We start from the raw sequence: 22732 nt of genomic DNA, 5'->3' as shown, positions 1-22732 counted from the left end.
TGGAAACATACTTTCTGTTGATGGGACAAATATCAAATTCTTTCATAAGAATATAAGATACTGTTACAATCAAATGGTTCACAGTTTTGCCTTTTCATGATGTTTTTCAATAACAAATAAATATACAATTTTCCTATAGGCCTTTATGCAATGCACCTATGAAATGCTACAAAATTTGCTAGTGCATAGTATTGTTGCTAAAAAGGTACAAATTCAATGGAACCTAATCTCGTGCTTCCAATAGGGTAACAGTCATAGTATTGTTGCTATAAGTGTCCTTCTCACTAGACTCATGAAACTCTATCTCTTCTGAAAAGAAACCAGGCTTCTTTGGTTGTGCAAGTGCAATACTTTCATTGCCCAACATAAAAACCACAGAAGACATATCTGGTCTGTCTTCAGGGAACTTTTGAACACACAAAAGACCAATTTGTAGGCACCTTAGTAATTCAGATGGGATGCTAGTAAGGTCTAAATTAGCATCCATGAACTCCAGTGCTCTTCCCTCTTTCCATAATATCCATGCCTATGTAGTAGAAAAATCATGAATTTAAAAGGTTACATTGCATTGCATATGAGATGGTTAACTATCTTGTTTACTATTATTAACCTTTTTTAAAAGGTTAATAATAGTAAACAAGATAGTTAAATCATGAATTTGCTTTTAATGTAAAGTTAATGTTACATTGCATTGCATATGAGATGGTTATGGTTACCTGTCCCAAAAGATTATGGGGATGATCTTGATTCTTGAAGTGATTATTTCTGATGCCACTCAATATCTCTAACACTATAACTCCAAAACTAAATACATCTGACTTGAGGGACAGTAGTCCGTTTACCGCATATTCAGGAGACATATAACCACTGTACATTATCAACAAACAACAAGATTACAGCTGGACGATCCACCATACTGTAAAATATTATAGTATCTTAAAGAAATCACAATGGTCCATCATATCATGTAACTTACATTGTCCCGACAATTTTATTCGTTGTTACAGCTGAACTATCTCCCTCCAAGATATGTGACACACCAAAATCAGAAATCTTGGCGATCAATTCACTGTCAAGTAGAATATTACTAGTTTTCAGATCCCTATGAATGATTGTTAGCTTTGAATCTTGATGAAGATAAAGTAGTCCTCGAGCAACTCCCGTAATAATGTCATATCGTTTTCTCCACTGTAAAAATTTCCCTTGTGTAGGATCTAAAGAAGGATAATGAATTAATGACATGTTACCTAAATGAAGAAAAAGCTCGAAGTGTTGCAAGTTTTGTATTGGTGGTCTTACCAAAAATGAAGTGGTTCAAACTACCATTAGGCATGTATTCATAGACTAACATTCTTTCATTTCCATAAGTGCACCCTCCCAAAACACTCACAAGATTGCGGTGTTGTAGCTTGGCTACCAATCCAACTTCATTCATGAACTCTGTGACTCCTTGTTTTGAAGTTTTTGATAGCCTTTTCACAGCTATTTCTTGCCCTTGAGCCAATATACCCTGAATTTTAGTGGAGATAGTCAAGTTCATAGAGGAATTAAAAATAGGTGTTCCCTCCTAAATGGAAAAGAATAAGAGGAATTATAGTACCTTGTATACTGGACCAAAACCCCCTTGACCAATCTTGTTCTCAATAGAAAAATTGTCTGTAGCAGCTAGAATGGTATCTATATCAAAAAGAGGCGACACTTGTTCTTCATTCTGGTTTCTATGTCCTGCTACCAGAAAAAACAATTTTCACATGGCTTGAGCTTGGATTAGAAATTTAAATCACAATATGTTGTATCTCGCACCAACTATAACTATTACTTTCTATTTTCATTCTTCTTCTCAAGAGTATACATCTAGATCAACCAAAGATGTGAAAATGCTTTTGGATGAAAAAAAATCAACTTCATATTACCAATAATAATAAAATAAAAGTTGAATTGGTTAAGAATCTTACCCAAATCAGCAGTGGTCTTCCGTTTTCTTACTTTAGCATACTTCATACAAATGTAGAAAATGATACACAAAACAAACACCGCCAAGGATACTGAAATAATCAGTGCCATCTTTCCCCTTTTACTAGCATTAGCAGTGGACTCTTCACAAGAATCAAGAAAACACAATAGATTTAGCATATCAAACAGTTCAGTGTAAAACATGTCATATCAAACAGTTCAGGTTGCCTTCATGATATTTGCACGAGTAGATGATCAGAAAGAGACCTCAAAGGGAGCACAAATTTCTGAATTCTATCTCTCTTTCTTTCATTCTAAGGCAAAAACAGAATTTAAGGTCACAAAACATGTCATATTTAAGTGCATACCTATTTCTGAAGCAGCTAACCTTACATAAAGATCAAGTTGTAAACTATCTTCACTTATAAACAACCTAATGTCAATCAAATCTCCAAACCAAATCAAGCAGCCATGAGGCCCTTCATTTATGGCAGAGTTTGCATATGCAGTGCAAGAACAATCCTTCAAGCACTTCACCTCACATTCTTCAAGACTCATGCTACTATTTGTCCAGAACTGCAACAACATAGGCAATTTCACACTACTTAATTTCTGAAACCTGTCAGCTTCTGTGCAGTTCAAAGGTGTTTTCCTGATACACCCACCGCCGGAGCGATTAAACGAATCCCATTCGTCCTGTGATCGAGGTTTGAAGCCTTTCAAACAATCACAATAAACAGGCACATCATCAATATTACAAACACCATTTATCCCACATGCTCCATAATTATCACATAAATCTTTTCTTGCCTCATACATTTTAGTCCACTTAACGATACTGCTGTCCCATATATATCTTTCCAACAATCCATCATCCCTCATCATAAACCTTGACAATCTATCTCCAGGTTCATCCCAATACACTACCTCATTCTTGGTTACTGAAAGTTGTGGCTTGAAGGCTGTAACTCCCATAAACGATGTCCAATCATCGGAACTAAAACGAACGCCATTCCAAATCCCACTTCTAAATGTGATGTTCTTTCCTTGGCGAATCACCAACTCAGCAAATTCTTTATGATCAAAGTTGTAGGTAAAACTTCCATAAGAAGGATCATCATCAGCACTCTTCCATGATGTCAAATATCTATTAAGACCCGAGGCTTTATCCCAACCCAACTTCATGCCAGGTAACATTGTGTCTGTTGGATAATCAAAGCTTTGCCATACGTAACTATTAGAATCGTGGTTCTTTCCATCCATCAAGACCAAGTTTCCAGAATCTAACAACTTTGCAAGTGGCTCTTGAATTGATCTTGATGAATTTGTATACCATATTTTGTTACCTACTTCATCGACAAGTAAAATATTCCCATCAGCACCAATTGTTAAGTTTCCACTTGAGTTATTAAGAGGTTTTTCTCTATTTGCAACCCAAACAACTGTTTGTGGTGTGATATTCTTGTACCATATCCCCAAGTAGTACTTTTTGGAGCTTCCTGGACTGAAGAAACCAAGACAAAAAATTTGTCCTGCAGAAATGAGTTCTTGGCCATTTATAATTGAAGAATTTTGAGTCAAGGTATCAGCTGCATAAGATACTTTATCAAGCATTGATAGACAAACACAAACAAAAATAACAATTAGCACTTTCATTCTCTTCAACAAATTTTTTGGACAGTTTTGATCGGAACAAAGTTGCACTTGCAGTTTTTATGTTCTAATAATATTATAAAGAGAAATGTTTATGAGTTTCAATCAAATAAAAGGTTTCTTATGGTATACACAAGTTTTGTTAAGACCTCTTATTATAAAATTCACGTGTATGACTAATATGGAGAATAGTGGAAAAACTAAAGTGCCACACGGTTCCAATACTTTGGACGAAATTTTAAATGTTAAGAGCCTTGAATGATGATTTACCAGTCTATAAGGACGTGACTGTAACACACCGTTCCATTATAAGGGAAAATAAAATAATAAAATAAATAAATAAATAAGTAATAATAATATAATATATAATGGAACTTACTAGACACACACACATGGGAAGAAAAACCACAACATTTCCCTCACTTCTTCTTACTCCCTCCCGTAACTCCCTCTCTCTGTTTTCACTTTCCTTTTCATTTTGTTTCTTCCTTTTCCCAAATCATCAAATTACTTCCACAAATCAAACACCCAAAATAAATATTATGCATCTAAGCAAGCTATTTCATAGTACAAGCTCTATTTGGTAGAATTTTGGGATTTGAATTTGTGCCTTGAGAAAGAAGAGGAATACCCATATGGTGAAAGCTGTTCATTGAGACTTCTTGGAGGTATATTTATCAATTTACAACTCAATTAGTGCATATTTAGACATGATTAGTTGTTAGAAATTAATTTTTGAGATTAGAGTAGATGATAGGAGATTTTATGGTTAACTATTGTTGGAAAAGTAGTAGAATAAGTTTCTAATTCATGAGAGAATATTATTGATGCTCATATATGACGTCGGATGCTTCACATGCTTCTTCAGGAGTGGTTAGAGAGCAAACTTTGTTGATTCGTCGTAACTGTGAGTTGATAACGATCATTATCACATACTTTCACTATTAATATGATTGATATTTTGATAATTTACTATGTTAAAGTGTTCATAAAAATGGGGAGCACACCCTTTGAACATTTTTCTTCTCAATGATAATTATGTTTAAAGTCATCGATATTATTATGGTCTCTATTTGGATTTAGCCATGACTTATTGAGCAAATGGTTTGGAAAAAAAAAAAAAAAAAGAGGTTTGATTGCATATACTATGACATGAGTTTTGAGATATGAAGAAATACGGTTTTGAGATATATGTTTTTGGAAAATTTTCGATGTTAATATATACTCACTTTGACGCTACTTGTGATTTACAAAGTTTTGGATTTGAAATGGAGATTTGATTGCATATATTTTGTGCACTAGTTTTGATATGTTCCTAAAAGCTAATTTTGACTAGTTTTGATATGTTCTAAAGCTTGGTTTTGGAATTGTGTTTTTTCGAAGATTTTGGTATTAATATGTACTCGACGTGGATTTGATTTGGATTTACTTATGACTACAAGTGGTAGATTTTCAATTGGGTTTTGATGGTACATATTGTGATCCGATATGTTGAAAAATATGGTTTTTGAGATGTTTTGAGAATTTGTTTTGAAAATTACTGTTATAATGACGACGACCTAGGTGCACCTAGTATGTGATTTCAATTAGGTAAAGTTACCCCATTAGATGGAGCCACCCCTATGGAAGGGCCGCCATTAGGAGGAGAGGGCTATCAATGAGAGGTAAACTCCCTAATTGAAAATGTTTTACACTTTGTTTTGAGTCGAGAGAAAAGAGCTATCCGTTAGATGGAGCCGCCCCATGGAAAGGCCACCATTAGGAGGAGAGGGCTATCAACGAGATGGAGCTAGTTCTCGATTCACCCATTTGATTATTTTCACTAAAGTTTGGTTTCTATACTTTATTTAAAGTTGATTATTTTGGTATTATGAAATTGAATATGATTTTATATTTTCTATGAAGTTATTATTATGATTCCCTTTCATTAAGTCCGATATTTATTTTCCTTTGGAGTTGATTGTCTCGACTCCTTTTCATTACAATCGATTTATATATTTTATTTAAAGTTGTGGATTTGGTTTCACCTCTAGACGACATTGAAATTTTGATATAGTCTTATTTGGTTTGATAAAGTTACAAAGTTTTCCAAATTTGCATGGTACACTTGATAGTGAGTTTATCATATTTTTACATGGGTACTAGCTTTGTAAATTAAAATTAGATTTGAGAAAAGTAATTATCGTGCTCTTGTGTGTTTCCCTTCTAGTTGGTGGTGGTTGTTGTCTGCTCACTAAGTCTTTATGACTTAACCCTTCTTCTTACATTTTTTTTTTCAGATTCAAAGTCAAGTGCGTAGAAAGCTTGTAGCAGAGTTAAAGATCTGTCAATGTCATTCGTTTGGTAGGTCTCCTCTATGTATAAATTGAATGGTCGATGTATCTGCAGCTATTGGTAGTCTTTAAATGTTTTGTTTTGAATTGTACAAACACCTAGTTATGTCACTTTGGGATTCTGCTGATAATACAAGTACATAAACAGGATTCATATCTTGGAAAATATTCAAAATACAGAGGATACTCTGTCGAAATTTCGTTGGATATTATTTTAAGTGAAACTCAATTTTGAAAATTATTTAAATTTAGTTTGTTAAGTGTTGTCATTAGGCTTGCCGAACTAGAATGTTCTAGATCGTGCGCCGGTCACGATTGTGAATTTTTGGGTCGTGACAAAGTTGGTATCAGAGCTCGGTTGTAGGTCCTAATAGCTGCAGACATAGAATGAAAATAGATTCTTACTAGTAAATTGTGAACCGCGGCACCATTTACTTGCAAAAATCTATTAACATTCTATGATAATGTCACTTGTTGTCCAATCATGTCATTTCTTTTGGTCTTTGATTGGTCTCACTCTTTTGTCGTCTTGTCCTATGTTCAGTCAATTTTCCTTCATTTAGTGAGGGTGTTACCCATTACCAAGATCTCCACTAGAAGGGAAATTAATTCCTTTTGGGTTTATTGCCCAAACTTAAAACCTTAGTTAAAGAAGTCGTGTTTCGGAACGTACTCGTGGTCGACGTAAATCAAATGATGGAGAATTTGCGTTCATGTCAACAAACGTGGCTTAGTTATAGGATTAGCTAGTGTTGAAGTGTCAATAGGAAGGAGAATATTGCTAAAGGTATTACACCAATTTGTTGGGGTTTATGTTGGAAAGCAACAGGTTAACCTAAGACAAACAAATTTTAACGGTTAATAAGAAATTTGTTGAGGAGCAAGCGTCAAATTCACCTACATGGACTGAAACCTTACATTTATAAGTCTAGTATGTGTGAGGATCTATTGCAATTCATTGATAGTGTCGAGAGGTTATGAAGGGCATTAGGGTGCTCAAACATAAGGAATTTGGGAGTTTACTTCATGTAATTTGGAGGGTGTAGTATATGACTCGTTTGATACACTTACATGTGGAAAATAAGTAGGATCACCTCTGTTACAATGAATTGAGATCTCTTGATTGTTTATGGCTAGTTTACTTTTAGAAAGTGTTTGGGATGAATTAGCACACGAGTATGAAAGATCAGAACAAATTGAGGTTATGCCAATTTTAGAGTACAACCCTTGTTTTACAGAGATTCGAGATTTGATCCTCACCCTATCATAGAAGTGATGCGTGTCAAGCAGTTCATTAGAGAATTAGGAAAATATTTAAGTGGATTTGTGTTTGGATCTAATTGTACTCATTTGGGGAAGTTTCAAATTTGATACTTTAGATTAGGCAACAAAACCTTAAGGGATGCAGTAAACAGGATTCTTGCAAGAAACAAGTTGAATGACTATACCGTAATTGTTATAATCGTTGTGTTGAAGTTATATTTCGGTCATTAGGGACAACAAATAGTAATGTCATAAAAGGATGGATCCAGTAGATAAATTATTGGGCACTATGCAGAGTCGTAGATTAGATCATGGATCATATATATAATCCACTTTCCGTTGGAGTATTTTTTGGTTCTGCACTAGTTGGTTCCACTCTGGAAATTGTTTTAAAGATAGTAAATTGTGCTTTTAATATGGTCAAGTAGGTAAAAAAAATAAATAAATAAATAAAGGGGTCGTTCTTGGCAGCTACGACACATCCATTAGCTAGTCTTGTATGAACACCGATAGCTTTAGTATAGATTTTTGATAGGATTTGAGTATGAATTGGTTGTATGTCCAATAAGCCACCTCAGCCTATTATAACTGGGTAGTGAAAGTTGAGATATTGGGTAATCACTTTTATCCTTTTGAGAAAAACTTGGTTAGGTACCATATCATTTAACCTCAAGTTTAGGATCTAACAAGTTATTGAGGAGAGATTGTCAAGGATAATTGGTTTTCATTAGGGATATATTAGTGAGTTCAAAAGAATTAAAAAGGGTCCAAAGTTGTGTGGATTTCCTAATTTGTTTTCCTGAATAGTTTCCTAGATTACCACCTGTGAATGAGATTATGTTCTCTATAGACTTGGTTCCCAACACTTATTGACATCAATACCTCTTAATCAAATAGTTAGCAAAACTTTAGGTGTTAAGGGAGAAGCTACATGATTTTTCCAATAAGAGATTTATTCACCCAAATTGTTTTCTGTAGGGAGCCCTGATATTGTTTGTAAGGAATAAAGATAGATACATGTGATTATGTGTAGTTCATAAACAAGTGAATAAAGTGGTAGTTAGAAATAAATGTCACTTACCCTGCATTGACGAGTTGTTTGACCGACTGCAAGGAGCTCTGAGTTTTTGCGAGATTGATTTGTGGTCTAGGTACCACCAGTTGAAAATTAAGAGGGATCTTATGTCAATGACACTTCTTTACGCATGCTGCAAGCATTACGAAATTCTGGTTATTCCTTTTGGGCTTACTAATGCTCCCACATCTTCTTATGGATTTGATGAATTGGGTTTTAAACCATTCTTAGGTCAATTTGTGATATTGTTCATTGATGAAAATGTTGTTTATTCCAATAGTAATGAAATACATGATCCAAACTATCCTACACATGATTTGAATGTGTTAGCAATGATTTTTGCTCTTAAGGCTTGAAGGCATCATCTATATGACAAGACTTAGAAAATTTACATGACCAAAAGAGTCGTAAGTATATCTTTCAACAACGAGGTTTAAATTCAAGACAAAGAAGGTGGATAGAGCTCTCTTGAAAGAAAAAAAAAATTGATTGCCCAGACTTGTATCATCTTAGAAAGGCAAATGTTATTGTAGATAATTTTAGTAGGATGCCTATGAGTAGTCTTGCCCAGATAGTAGAAATGAAGAGGTCGTACTTAAAGAATTACAAGAACTTGCTGTAAATAGAATGTAAACAAAATTCAACTGAAACTTGATCATTCAAGGACATTATTGACCATGTGTAAATTTGTTCCATCATTGTTTATGACATCCGGAGATTAGTCAAATTTTAGACGTGCTAAAACTGGTTGATAATGTGAGGAACGGTAAGACTCCTTAGGTGATTTCGATGGTGTTTTTGTGGTTAAAGTCTCGGTTATGAGTTCTGAATGTTGGCAATGTATGTAGAAAGATACTAGAGAAGGCTCATCATTCTTGTTATAGCATTAACCAATGTTCTAAATGAAGATGGATGTAAAAGATTTTGCCTCTTTAGTGCTTGATGTGCGTAAGTAAAGGTTGGACATCAAAAGCTTGTAAGTTTACTTCAGCTTGTTGAAATGTGTGAATTAAAGTGGGAATGTATTGCTAAGAATTTCATTACAGGTTTACCATTAACTTAAAGGGTTATGACTCGTTGTGGGCGATTATAGACCAGTTAACAAAGGTTCCACATTCCTTATTTGTGAATAGTACTATAATATTGCACCTCAGTCTGCTAGGATTTATTTTGGATGATATTGTCACCTTGCATGATGTGTTGTTGACGATTATCTCTGATCGTAAAGCTCAATTTACCATTCAACGTTGGAGGTCCTTATGATATAGATATGTAACTCATTTGAATGTGAGAACAACCTTCATTCTAGGAATGATGGAAAATTTGGGAAAAATATAGGGATCCTAAAGGATGTGCTTTGTACATTTGTTCTTGAACTTTGAGTAATTTAGGATCGATATTTGTCTAAGATGGAATTTGGATATAACAATAGTTACCAATCTAGTATTCAGATATTACCCTTGGAGGATATGTATTGTAGGTAGTGTGACTCTTACATAGGTTGGTTAGAAGCTTGAGAAAATTGATTCAAGATGTCATTTCAAAGGTTAAATTGATCCAAGATCATTAAGTAATAGCTTAGAGTAGGTAAAAAAAAACTTATGTTGATAAGAGGTGTTGCCTTTTAGAGTTCACAATTGGAGAACATTTATCTTACAACTATCACTAATGAAATGAGTTTGTAGTGTAGTATAATGGCAATACAATACAAGTCCAAGGTGCATTGGGACGTTTAAGATTTTAAAGAGAGTCGAACATGTAGCTTATCGTTTGGCACTTCCATTGGATAATTCACGTAGTCTTTCAAATAGCTATGTTTCGGAAGTACCTTTATGACCGTTCTAGTGTTATTAGTCATGAATATGTGAAGTTAAACGAGAGTTTGTGTTGCATCGGTCATTCGACAACTATAATAGATAAGAAAGTGAAACCTTTATGTTCAAAGAACACTGTTTTGGTAAAGGCTCTATGGCTAGAACCATCTGGTGAACCACATGGAAACCCGAAGAAATAATGCGTGCGAAGTATCCATACTTATTCGAAAATTAAGGTTAGTAGTTAAAAAATTCGAGGACGAATTTTCTTAAGGGGGGAAGAATGTAACACACCGTTCCATTATAAGGGAAAATAAAATAATAAAATAAATAAATAAATAAGTAATAATAATATAATATATAATGGAACTTACTAGACACACACACATGGGAAGAAAAACCACAACATTTCCCTCACTTCTTCTTACTCCCTCCCGTAACTCCCTCTCTCTGTTTTCACTTTCCTTTTCATTTTGTTTCTTCCTTTTCCCAAATCATCAAATTACTTCCACAAATCAAACACCCAAAATAAATATTATGCATCTAAGCAAGCTATTTCATAGTACAAGCTCTATTTGGTAGAATTTTGGGATTTGAATTTGTGCCTTGAGAAAGAAGAGGAATACCCATATGGTGAAAGCTGTTCATTGAGACTTCTTGGAGGTATATTTATCAATTTACAACTCAATTAGTGCATATTTAGACATGATTAGTTGTTAGAAATTAATTTTTGAGATTAGAGTAGATGATAGGAGATTTTATGGTTAACTATTGTTGGAAAAGTAGTAGAATAAGTTTCTAATTCATGAGAGAATATTATTGATGCTCATATATGACGTCGGATGCTTCACATGCTTCTTCAGGAGTGGTTAGAGAGCAAACTTTGTTGATTCGTCGTAACTGTGAGTTGATAACGATCATTATCACATACTTTCACTATTAATATGATTGATATTTTGATAATTTACTATGTTAAAGTGTTCATAAAAATGGGGAGCACACCCTTTGAACATTTTTCTTCTCAATGATAATTATGTTTAAAGTCATCGATATTATTATGGTCTCTATTTGGATTTAGCCATGACTTATTGAGCAAATGGTTTGGAAAAAAAAAAAAAAAAAAGAGGTTTGATTGCATATACTATGACATGAGTTTTGAGATATGAAGAAATACGGTTTTGAGATATATGTTTTTGGAAAATTTTCGATGTTAATATATACTCACTTTGACGCTACTTGTGATTTACAAAGTTTTGGATTTGAAATGGAGATTTGATTGCATATATTTTGTGCACTAGTTTTGATATGTTCCTAAAAGCTAATTTTGACTAGTTTTGATATGTTCTAAAGCTTGGTTTTGGAATTGTGTTTTTTCGAAGATTTTGGTATTAATATGTACTCGACGTGGATTTGATTTGGATTTACTTATGACTACAAGTGGTAGATTTTCAATTGGGTTTTGATGGTACATATTGTGATCCGATATGTTGAAAAATATGGTTTTTGAGATGTTTTGAGAATTTGTTTTGAAAATTACTGTTATAATGACGACGACCTAGGTGCACCTAGTATGTGATTTCAATTAGGTAAAGTTACCCCATTAGATGGAGCCACCCCTATGGAAGGGCCACCATTAGGAGGAGAGGGCTATCAATGAGAGGTAAACTCCCTAATTGAAAATGTTTTACACTTTGTTTTGAGTCGAGAGAAAAGAGCTATCCGTTAGATGGAGCCGCCCCATGGAAAGGCCACCATTAGGAGGAGAGGGCTATCAACGAGATGGAGCTAGTTCTCGATTCACCCATTTGATTATTTTCACTAAAGTTTGGTTTCTATACTTTATTTAAAGTTGATTATTTTGGTATTATGAAATTGAATATGATTTTATATTTTCTATGAAGTTATTATTATGATTCCCTTTCATTAAGTCCGATATTTATTTTCCTTTGGAGTTGATTGTCTCGACTCCTTTTCATTACAATCGATTTATATATTTTATTTAAAGTTGTGGATTTGGTTTCACCTCTAGACGACATTGAAATTTTGATATAGTCTTATTTGGTTTAATAAAGTTACAAAGTTTTCCAAATTTGCATGGTACACTTGATAGTGAGTTTATCATATTTTTACATGGGTACTAGCTTTGTAAATTAAAATTAGATTTGAGAAAAGTAATTATCGTGCTCTTGTGTGTTTCCCTTCTAGTTGGTGGTGGTTGTTGTCTGCTCACTAAGTCTTTATGACTTAACCCTTCTTCTTACATTTTTTTTTTCAGATTCAAAGTCAAGTGCGTAGAAAGCTTGTAGCAGAGTTAAAGATCTGTCAATGTCATTCGTTTGGTAGGTCTCCTCTATGTATAAATTGAATGGTCGATGTATCTGCAGCTATTGGTAGTCTTTAAATGTTTTGTTTTGAATTGTACAAACACCTAGTTATGTCACTTTGGGATTCTGCTGATAATACAAGTACATAAACAGGATTCATATCTTGGAAAATATTCAAAATACAGAGGATACTCTGTCGAAATTTCGTTGGATATTATTTTAAGTGAAACTCAATTTTGAAAATTATTTAAATTTAGTTTGTTAAGTGTTGTCATTAGGCTTGCCGAACTAGAATGTTCTAGATCGTGCGCCGGTCACGATTGTGAATTTTTGGGTCGTGACAGTGACATTTGAAAACCTTATCAATTTAAAAAATGAAAGTGTTCTTCTCAGAAATTTCTTGTGGAATAAAATAATGATTGCAAGTTGAAGCTTTGAAAAAACCCAAATTTTACAACATGCCTCAAAGTCAAACCCATTGTTTCCTAGTGGGTTACTTACCTGATAAAGTGAAAAGGTTCTTGTTACTCAAGTCTTCTTGGTTGTCATGTGTGATAGGCGTTGAGAGTATGAAGGGAGGGAAGTGCTTATAAGGGTAATAACACCACCAATACCACTTGTGCTTATTAGAATTAGTCATCCTTGTTATACCTAACAACATGATTCTTAATCTCATGCTTACTTTTGCAATTATCAATGAATGATTGTATTGTTTAGTTCCCCTTCCATCATATATGTGTCATGTTTGTAAGGAAAAAACAATCAGAAAAGTGTTATTTTATCTTTTCAATCTATCATTAATTATGTTATCATAATTGTATCATCTAATTAAGACTAGAGTGGAGACCAGTTTAATCGCGATAAAAATGAAACTCAAAGTAGTCTAACATTTTTACACCGATAACAAATTAGTTCCTTTGTTATACTGTGTCAGAGACTAACTGTTTTCAATATAAAAAATGTTATAAATTATGAGTTTTATTTTTTGTGAGAGACTAAATTGGCATGCACAAAAATTATAAATGACCAAAATAGATTTTCACTCTTACGACTTTTTTTTAAGGATCATTCTTACGACTTTGTATTTATCTATATATAAAGAGAATACATGAGTTTTGGGCTGATTTTTTTCTTATCTATTTTACCCTTCATTTAAACTATTTTATTATTTAACAATATTATTTTAAAATTAAAAAATTAAATTTTAATAGAACAATATTATCTATACCATACCATATACAAAGGGGATATGAATTTTGGACTGACCTTTTTATTATTCCAATTATACAAAATGATTTTGGCCAACCAACAGTGTCTCTTAGGTAAATGTAAGCCATCCCCTCACCTTAAATTTACTATAGTTTGGTTCAATTATTCTAGACTCTTTCATTTATAATAAAACACTCGTATCTGATAGATAAGGAGTTGTATCTTTCTTTAAAAGATCTTTGACATAAATAGTCCATGGAATTTTTCCACAAAAGAATTAACAAAATGATTTTGGCCAACCATTGAAGGAGGATCATTGTTTCTGTTCTTCATGGTGAGGTCATTCGTGATGATGAAGCCATTATTATTTTTCAATTATAATAACTAGAACATATCACCCCCAAAACACAAAAGAAAAACCAGAATAGTTGGATAACAGTCTTGTATAAAATAATACATCCATGACAATTGCTTTTTTGACATTAAGAAGTTCTTAATAACACAAGTAAATTACTAAAATACTCTCAGCCGTAGTTAATTACCGTTGGGTTATAACTAGAAAATCGGCAGCAGTTAACTGCCGCTAGGTTTTTTGGTCTTTTACTTGTGTTCCTAGGACATTTTGAATGTCAGAACAGCAATTGTCTATATCCAGGGGCGCCCAGGCTCTGCTTCTACTTTGTTTGCTAAAAGCCCAACCCAATAGCACATTCCTACTTAAAAAAAAAATGGGCAGAATGGTCTTATTTTTTTCAGGCGCGTAGTAAAAATTTAGAACCCTTCTCCTTCAGAAATAGTAACCGCGCGACTCTCCCAGCACTTTGGTGCCATTAATGGCACCGTGCCATTAAATTTGGGCCATTAATGGCACCAAGATAAATGTGTTGTGTGGCCCAGATGCAATGGCAATGTGCTTGTATGGCCCAGATTTAATGGCACCGTGCCATTAATGGCACCAAAGTGCTACCCCCCTCTCCCGCTCTTTGTATCTCTGTTTCACTTTCCTCTCCCTTTCTCTCTCAACTAGCAGCACCTCTCCCTCTCTCAACTCTCAGTCTCTCTATTTCATTTTCATTCCTTCTCCTCTCCTCTCCTCTCCAGTCTCCACTCTCCACTCTCCTCCACCAGGTTTGTTTTTCTCTGTTATTTTTTTTATTTGTTCTATTTTATTGCTGCTTGTTATTTGTTAATGGGTGAATCAATCAAGGAGTTGATTATTCAAATTCCAACAATTTAGAATTGTTGATTTATCCCCAATTTTTATTTTCCAAACCCTAATTTAGAATTGTGCATTTTGTGTGATCAGTAGAACATTATATGAAATGATGAAAATTAGAATTGTGATTAGATATTAGTTTGCGAGGAACATGCAAAGACCATGTACCAACCTTCATTGGAGGAACCAGTTTTTCTTGTTTACAATCTAAGTTAAATCATTGTTGCGTTCGATTAAGTGGACTCCTACGCCTCTTTTGCTTTTATATAGACACTGAGAATAGAAACCACTGTAGGATGTTGTGCAGTCTATTACACTGACCTATAGGAGTTTCCATTTATTTTGAAAAATAATATTTCTAGCTAGCTCATTCTTTGAATATGTTTGTAATTTCTAGTTTTGCTTAATTTTTTGTACTTGAAAAGGAGCATCTAATTAAGCTGGCTGGTTAAGTACTTGTTACTAGCTGGTTAAGTATATGAATGACTATAGTCTACTACTAGTAATATTAGTATATCCTTGTTGGTGTATCCTGGTTAAGTATATGAATGCTTAATATTAGTAATATTAGCTGGTTAAGTATATCCTTGTTGATGTTTATAACTTAGGCAGATGAACTGAACTTGATTTCAACTTTTTGTTTTGTTTTGTGGATGGTGAATGTAGTGTAAAGAAAAGAGCCAAACGCTGTAAGTGTAACCAAGCAAAGTCAGTGGGCATTGCATTGTGAAATTAGTTCAAAGTAAGATTAATAAATCAATAATGAACATAACTCCAACATCATTTTAGAGCATCAGTCTATAACAGATTACCAGTGACTAATGTGGTGTTTATAACTTATGACTATTTATGTATATTATGTCACATGTGAATTTGCGATAAATTTTTCGCCCAGGCTCTATATAAATCCTGGCTCCGCCACTGTCTATATCCATTGGCGCCAATTTTCAATTCAATATTATTCAAACAAGCAGGTGTGAAAAGGTTCCTTACATTAAAATTTGATAACCAAAAGCAGGTGTAAAAAGCAACAAGTTTTGATTCAAGTTCAAGCCTTATAATATCATAGCACAAGTTATTTTTCGCGCCTATTTTTTTGACGTGTGACACCCCGTCATTTTAGTTTTATTAAATCTATCAAAATTACAAATACATCTCAAATGTCTCTTTTGTTTGTAATTTATAAACTAAAATTGACTAGAAAAATCAAATTCCGGAACTAAACTATATATTGATATGTCAATCGTATACTTGTTGTCTGCCCATGAAGAGAAGAAAACTAGAAAGAAAAGGCATTGAAGAGAGAAACTATATGACATAAGAAAATTGTTTATCTCACTTCTAAAATTGCTCAAACATATATTCGGTGGCACTTAAATGCCGCTCAGCTTTTTCAAGTGCAGTTAACTGTCGTTGAACATTTTTTAAAGTGATTCAATCACTTTTTAAATCGGTTTAACTGATCTTAAAAGTGTCCAACGGCAGTTAACTGCTGCTGAAAAAATTTAACGGAAGTTAACTGTACGTTGTTGGGTATGTTTTTTAGCAATTTTAGAAGTGAGATGAACAATTTTCATGACAGAAAAGAAGTTAGATTGTGAAAAGGTCTCATGCATTTATACGAGATTGTTGAGTTGGTGTAGTATATTTTCAATTAAAAAGTCGCATGAAATTCATTCCCGAAAACAATCCGTTAAGGCCACAAGATAGGAAAACCCTTTAAGAACAATGTTAACTTGTGCCCTTAGGGCACGAGATAAGGATCTGAAAAATAGAATTAAAAAATAAATGTTGCATCGACTAGATAAGTTTTTAAACTTTTAAAATTATGAATGCACAATTTTCAATAATAAATTTTTACATTTAGTTTCTTATCTTGTATCTAAGGGCACAGATTAGCAAGACGCTACTTTTAAATATCAAGAATTTTTTTCTTTTTTTAGGGGAAATTTCAAGGGATATTTTATAAGTCATTAGAAATATCAAATGAATACCACCGTGTTTTGTTGTCCCCTTTAAAATATTTTGATGGAATATTGCAAGACTTGTTTATATTTGTTAAAATTCTTGATAGAATATCATAAGACTTTTTTCAGTCAACACTTTTAGTCTGTAAAAAATTTCATCAACATTTTCAATCCCCATAAAATTTGTCGTCGTCATTTTTCGTTTCTAAAAATAAGAAAAATGTTATAAGGATTAAAATATACGATTTTTTTAGAGACTAAAAATAAAATTATGAATATTATAGGAATCATTTACTTAAATAACCCAAACTTTTTATTATTATTTTTTTGTCAAGACTCCATATTTATTCTCTATGTCTCTATGATGAGCTTGGATGAAATTAATGATTGAGATCACATTCTTGTTTGCTTTTCTAATATGCTACTTAACATGCCAATAACCAAAGACATCAACAGACTCATGTTTGTGTCAAAAGCAGAACAGTCTTAAAATTGCTAATGCATTGTTGCATCAAGCACCTAATAGTCACAGAACAAAGGTTGTCTTACATTCCATAGGAACAAACAAAAAATAAAACACTCTTTAATTTACACTCCTAACAAAAAACACTCTTCAATTTACACTTCAGTAAAGGATCACTAAAAAAAAAATCTGTGTATTTATATATACACTGATCTTACATGAAAATTTGCTGTCTCTTTATGAATCTGAGACAAAATTTTGGCATACTAAGATCACTAATAAAATTTAACGTGTATAAATCGACATGATTGTTACTTGATTTACCTACCTGCCATTTATTATTGTAACTGTGACTTCGTTTATTGTGTCATCTTGTTTAGCTGAAGATGAATCAGATTCACCTGGATTCCTTCCAAGGACAAAACCAGGGTGCTTTGGTTGTGGCAATGACGATGTTTCGCTATTCAACATCATCACCACTGATGGCATTATGGGTCTGTCTTCTATTTTTTCTTGGACACATATTAGGCCAACATGTATGCATCTTATAACTTCAGATTCTGAATATGAATCTGCATATGATGAATCTATTAGTTCCATTGCATTTCCTTCATTCCATAGCCTCCATGCCTATCACAACACATAGGATAATCAAAATATAAATTAGCACAAAATGATGTTAAGGGGCATACCTAGAACATTTTATTTTGCTACTTCATATCATTGATATTAAGATTTGATTAGAATAATGTGATGAGATGTCAGAATAGTAAATTTTCATTAGATGCATGTGTAAATTTGGTTTACACCGTAAACTAGGCGTTTTCGCTTACATGTCCAAGGAGATTTAGGTCATCTGATTGATGAAATCCTCTATTCTTCATTCCACTTATGATTTCTAGCACGAGAACTCCAAAACTGAAAACATCAGATTTCGCAGAAAAATATCCACCCATTGCATATTCAGGAGACATATATCCACTGCATATCATATCAAAAAGATTTATATATTAATAAAGAGGTCAATTAGGCATGGCATGATGTATTAAACAAAATATAGTAGTTGGTTACAGTAGCACTCACTATGTTCCAACAATTCTCATTGTACTAGAATGTGTTTGATCATTGTCAAAAATTCTAGCAATACCAAAATCTGATATCTTTGGATTCATTTCTTTATCAAGTAGAACATTGCTTGCCTTGAGATCCCTATGGATGATTCTAAATCTTGAGTCATGATGAAGATAAAGTAACCCTTTGGCTATTCCACATATGATACTGAACCTCATTGGCCAATCTAGCTTGCAACTCTTTGCTTTATCTGGAATTTGATTAGTTAGAATAATATATATCAATAATTTGAGTATATCACAATAAGCTAGAGACTTTGCAAATGAACATCAATAATCTTGACAATGCTTGATATATTATAAACTCACCAAATAAAATAGAATCTAGGCTGTTATTTTCACAGTATTCATAAATCAACATCTTCTCCTCTTTCTCAATGCAGCAACCAAAGAGCCGTACAAGATTTCGATGTTGAAGCTTCGCAATTGATCTTACCTCATTCTTGAATTCTACATTTCCTTGTCCAGAGCTTGTTGACAACCTCTTCACAGCAATGTCCTGGCCATCTACTAACCTACCCTGTTCACCGACACATGGTTACATCCAATCATTTTTGTCTTTTTAAATTACTACTGATGCGTATGTGTCAATATTGTGTCTCGTGCTCGTGTTTGTGTTGGTTTTTCATAGAATTCAATCAACTTATAATAGTACTAATGCATATATAAATAATGGAAATTTAGTTACCCTGTAAACAGTTCCAAAGCCTCCTTCTCCAAGTTTATTAGCTAAAGAGAAGGAGTTTGTAGCATCTGATATGACATGGAATTCAAACAGTGGCAACTCAAGGTCATCCATGTTCCTGTCATCTGAATATTCTCTGCTATTTGAAAACTTCGCCTCAGATAACCGTGTTTTCTGACCTCTATCAGAATTACCTGGTTTAGAGAAAAAAGAATATAAAAAAAAAAAAAACAATATATGAAACTGCAACAAGAATCACCTAATGTAGTGAAGAAAGAAAACATAGTTAGCATAGTTAAGAGAACATTAGGTGTAAGTACCTCTCTGGCTATTATTCACTTTCTGTATTCTCTGCCATCTCCTTTTCTTCCTCAAAATGAATATGATCACTCCCAAAATCAGGATAGCTATAGCAATTGTAATTCCAGCAATCATTCCTGCATTCTTTTTGGAGCCACCAGAAGATCCTCTGTCAGCTTCATCTGAAAAGAAGAAGCTTAACTTTTAGTAAAAAATATCATCTTGCATTAAGTTTGGCCTAAGTCAGCCTTCTTCCCAAATAAACATAAATATCTTGCACAAATATATTACTCGAATCAAAATATCAACATAAAGTAGCTATAAGCATTAAAACAAAGTTAATGAACTCAAATTAAGGACAAATCGTTCGGGAGAATGTGAGTTCAAATCTGTGAGTGATTTTCAAAATAATTGAATCATAGCAGACTCATTGGAAGATCCAATGTCAGGTATATAATGCAAAAAAATAAACAAAGGGAATGAGAAAAACGGAGTGTTGGGCGCTGGACATTGGGCGCCCTATCTCTGTTTCAAGGAGTGTTGGGTGCTATACGTAGAAGCTAGATGCTTCTAGTTCAGGAAATCTTAGGCGCCCTGCTTGCGTGAAGCCTGTGGCAATAGGCATAAATATCCATGATGTCACACAATTTCCATTGCATACTATCTTTTGAAGTCCTGAGTATAAGGAATCAATTCCTAACTAGCCAAATTTTTTACACCTTGATCCAATAACAATTCCATATAGAAAACTAAAACAAAACAAAAATTGCGAAAAAAGTAGTCATTAATCAAGTGAAAAATTAACATGAATAAATTACTTGCCTACATCAGAAGCTGCTAATCTGATAAAAATATCTTGTCCAGCTTCAGTAAACTGCCTCATATCAACAAGACTATAATTCCACATAACACAACCTGTCCCACCATTAGTTATCTCTTCATTAGCATAAGCAGTGCAAGAACAATCTTTAAGGCACCTGTTTTCACATTCCAACAATGTCATACTCTTGTTCACAAACACACTTCTAGTCTGTGGCAATTGCACATTCTTCAAATGCAAGAACTTATCTTTGCCACATTCCAATTCTGTTTTTCTCACACACCCATCAGAAAAATTTCTCAAATCCCATTGCCTTTGATTCTTGATATCAAATCCTGTGACACACTTGCATACTGGAAAAGCATTTGAGTCACATATACCAAAAGGACCACAAGTTCCATAATTATCACATTGAAGAGCTGGTGCAGACCATACTTTGTTCCAATTTTTTGAGTTTTCGATCCATGCATAACGTTCCATTGAACCGGTCGAATTCACAACAAGTCTAGATAAATTAGACTGTAACAACCCTGCAGGATAATAATAAGCTTCATGTTCATCAACAACTATTTTATCATTAAGAGCAGCTATTGTGCTTAGTATTGGTACTCCACCAAAAGATTGACCATTCCATGAACCAGTTCTAAACACCCTTTGTTGCTTGTTCCACAAGTAAATATCTGGAACACCATGATAATCAAGACTGAAATAACTATCTCCAGTTGATGGATCATCTTGATTTTTCCATGAAGTTACTCGAATCTCGACGCCAGTGTCAAGGTTCCAACCAAGTTTCATCCCTGGTAACAAAGTATCAGTTGGATGATCAAAACTCTGCCATATATAGTTACTGTTGTTTTTCTCTTGTGCTTCTTTGAGAACCAAATTTCCATCATCCAAAAGATGAAGAACAGGGTTTGTAACAGAGGAAATGGTTTGATTTGATGACCATATAGGATTATCTGTTTGGTTGAAAAGAACCAATTTTCCACCATCTTGAATCTTGAGAGTTCCATTAGAATTTTCAAGAGGGGTGTCTCTATTTGCCACCCAAACAAATATTTTATCAGGAACATCTTTGTACCATATACCTAAGTACCATTTTGAAGTGGTTGTGTTGAAGAAACCTAACTCAAATACTTTTTGTGGAGATACAAGGGTTTGGTTGGAACCAAGAGATTGTGATGCAGTTAAGGTATCAGAAGAGATTACACCATTGAAAAAATATAGAGATAAGATGAAGTAGATTTGGAGTTTTGCAGAAGTGGAACTTTTCATTTTGCAATGTTTGTTCCTAAAATCAAAACTTTTTACATATGTTACATATTTAAGATATAAATTATTTTGCGTTCTGTTTAGGGCGTCAATAATGTAATGTTAAAAGATGATGTAAGTTATTGACTTTTTTGAATTATTATTTGTACAGATAAGCATGCCCACATCTTCGAGTTGACCGCATACGGACGTAATACTCTATCCAATTTTAATTAGGAAAATGCTAACGAGTGATTTAAGAGCATTTTTAACAACTTTTAAATAGTAAGTTTTTGTAAGTTTATATATTAATTGATGAATTCATTGCATTGGAATTGAGATATTTGACTTTTTTTAATAAACATTTTCTTAATTAAAAATCATTAAGAATGCATTTAGGATATTCGTTAACAAGACCAAATGATATACGGAATTTTATAATAGACCAGATATATCATTCATTCAATAAATCTGAAAAATTACTTATATTTAAGACCCGAGGCTATAACAAATAACATACACAATGCACACATGATTTACTCCTCCATCCATGTGAGTCCAGCCAAGTAGATTGAAAAAATAAGATCACATTAATGATGTATTATTAAATTTCTTTACAGTTGCCACTTGCTTTATCACCTAAACAAATAAATGCGATGCGAAAGTGCACTGAATATGTGTCTAAGGAACTGTGGCATTAAAAGCAAGGATAATGCTAAATTTTAATTCAACAAGAGATGTGTGTACTCTCTGTCTCGAACATAAATAAAAAATGAATCTATACTTGCTTGATTTCAAAAACATATTCATCATTAATCGTTTAAATATATAAATAAATTTAATTATTTTTTCAAAAACATATTCATCATTAATCGTATAAATATATAAATAAATTTAATTATTTTTTTAATTTTTATAGTATTTAGGGATGGCATTTATTTTTTAAAAATATAATTTTTAATTGATATGTTATTTTTATATAAGAAAATTTCATAAAAATTTTGTGGAAATTAAGAAAATAGATTATTAAAAATTTTAAATTATCAATAAACATATAATTAGGAATTTATGTTTATGGCCGAAATGGAGTGTGATAGCTCAATTAACTTGAGTTGAAGGAGTTAAGTTCAAATTACTAGTAAAATAAAAAGTACTCACATAACATTATACTGATATTTGCAGGAAGTGATGCATACTACATCCTCCAGTCACTAATACTATAAGCAAAAATTGACATTTTGCATTTATTCAATTAATGATGTATATAGTCTTT

The 22732-nt window shown here is 33.1% G+C and overlaps 2 protein-coding genes and 2 long non-coding RNA genes across 5 annotated transcripts; 2 read left to right on the top strand and 2 right to left on the bottom strand.

Annotated features, from left to right (window-relative positions):
- Nucleotides 1–17: 17 nt before the first annotated feature.
- LOC146943763 (G-type lectin S-receptor-like serine/threonine-protein kinase At4g27290) lies at nucleotides 18–3853 on the bottom strand. Of its 2 annotated transcripts, none has more exons than XM_085742030.1 (7): nucleotides 2322–3853; nucleotides 1956–2096; nucleotides 1601–1725; nucleotides 1300–1510; nucleotides 977–1214; nucleotides 717–867; nucleotides 18–526 (listed from the first exon to the last, which is right to left on the bottom strand). In XM_085742030.1, the coding sequence occupies exons 1-7, from the start codon at nucleotides 3607–3609 to the stop codon at nucleotides 224–226; spliced, it is 2457 nt and encodes an 818-aa protein (XP_085598156.1). In that variant the 5' UTR covers nucleotides 3610–3853; the 3' UTR covers nucleotides 18–223. The 2 variants fall into 2 exon arrangements, with proteins under 2 accessions (XP_085598156.1, XP_085598155.1); XM_085742029.1 differs by having other exon boundaries at nucleotides 1601–1728; nucleotides 2322–3850.
- A 143-nt stretch (nucleotides 3854–3996) lies between these two features.
- On the top strand, nucleotides 3997–6177 carry LOC146943762 (uncharacterized). Its single transcript, XR_015025693.1, has 2 exons — nucleotides 3997–4513; nucleotides 5886–6177. It is a non-coding gene; the product is annotated as an uncharacterized LOC146943762 (long non-coding RNA).
- Nucleotides 6178–10854: 4677 nt separating this feature from the next.
- Nucleotides 10855–12632, top strand: LOC146943761 (uncharacterized). Its single transcript, XR_015025694.1, has 2 exons — nucleotides 10855–10993; nucleotides 12367–12632. It is a non-coding gene; the product is annotated as an uncharacterized LOC146943761 (long non-coding RNA).
- A 4638-nt stretch (nucleotides 12633–17270) lies between these two features.
- LOC146943760 (receptor-like serine/threonine-protein kinase SD1-8) lies at nucleotides 17271–21507 on the bottom strand. Its single transcript, XM_085742027.1, has 7 exons — nucleotides 20208–21507; nucleotides 19406–19567; nucleotides 19089–19279; nucleotides 18710–18920; nucleotides 18354–18591; nucleotides 18104–18251; nucleotides 17271–17900 (listed from the first exon to the last, which is right to left on the bottom strand). The coding sequence occupies exons 1-7, from the start codon at nucleotides 21481–21483 to the stop codon at nucleotides 17595–17597; spliced, it is 2532 nt and encodes an 843-aa protein (XP_085598153.1). The 5' UTR covers nucleotides 21484–21507; the 3' UTR covers nucleotides 17271–17594.
- Nucleotides 21508–22732: the final 1225 nt, after the last annotated feature.

Source organism: Medicago sativa, chromosome 2, assembly GCF_051527215.1.
Source record: "Medicago sativa cultivar Bolivia chromosome 2, Bolivia_mono, whole genome shotgun sequence".
NCBI lineage: Eukaryota > Viridiplantae > Streptophyta > Magnoliopsida > Fabales > Fabaceae > Medicago > Medicago sativa.
The sequence above is the reverse complement of the archived record's forward strand: the minus strand, read 5'-3'. Positions and strand labels throughout refer to the sequence as shown.

Bases quoted from the DNA above. Each gene is read 5' to 3' on its own strand.
- LOC146943763 (XM_085742029.1), bottom strand. From the start codon at position 3,609: ATGAAAGTGCTAATTGTTATTTTTGTTTGTGTTTGTCTATCAATGCTT. The intron at 1,215-1,299 runs GTAAGACCACCA...ATCCTTCTTTAG, and splicing joins TTTGAACCACTTCATTTTTG to ATCCTACACAAGGGAAATTT. The intron at 868-976 runs GTAAGTTACATG...GATAATGTACAG, and splicing joins AATAAAATTGTCGGGACAAT to TGGTTATATGTCTCCTGAAT.
- LOC146943760 (XM_085742027.1), bottom strand. From the start codon at position 21,483: ATGAAAAGTTCCACTTCTGCAAAACTCCAAATCTACTTCATCTTATCT. The intron at 18,921-19,088 runs GTAACTAAATTT...GTCGGTGAACAG, and splicing joins GCTTTGGAACTGTTTACAGG to GGTAGGTTAGTAGATGGCCA. The intron at 18,252-18,353 runs GTGAGTGCTACT...TATGATATGCAG, and splicing joins ATGAGAATTGTTGGAACATA to TGGATATATGTCTCCTGAAT.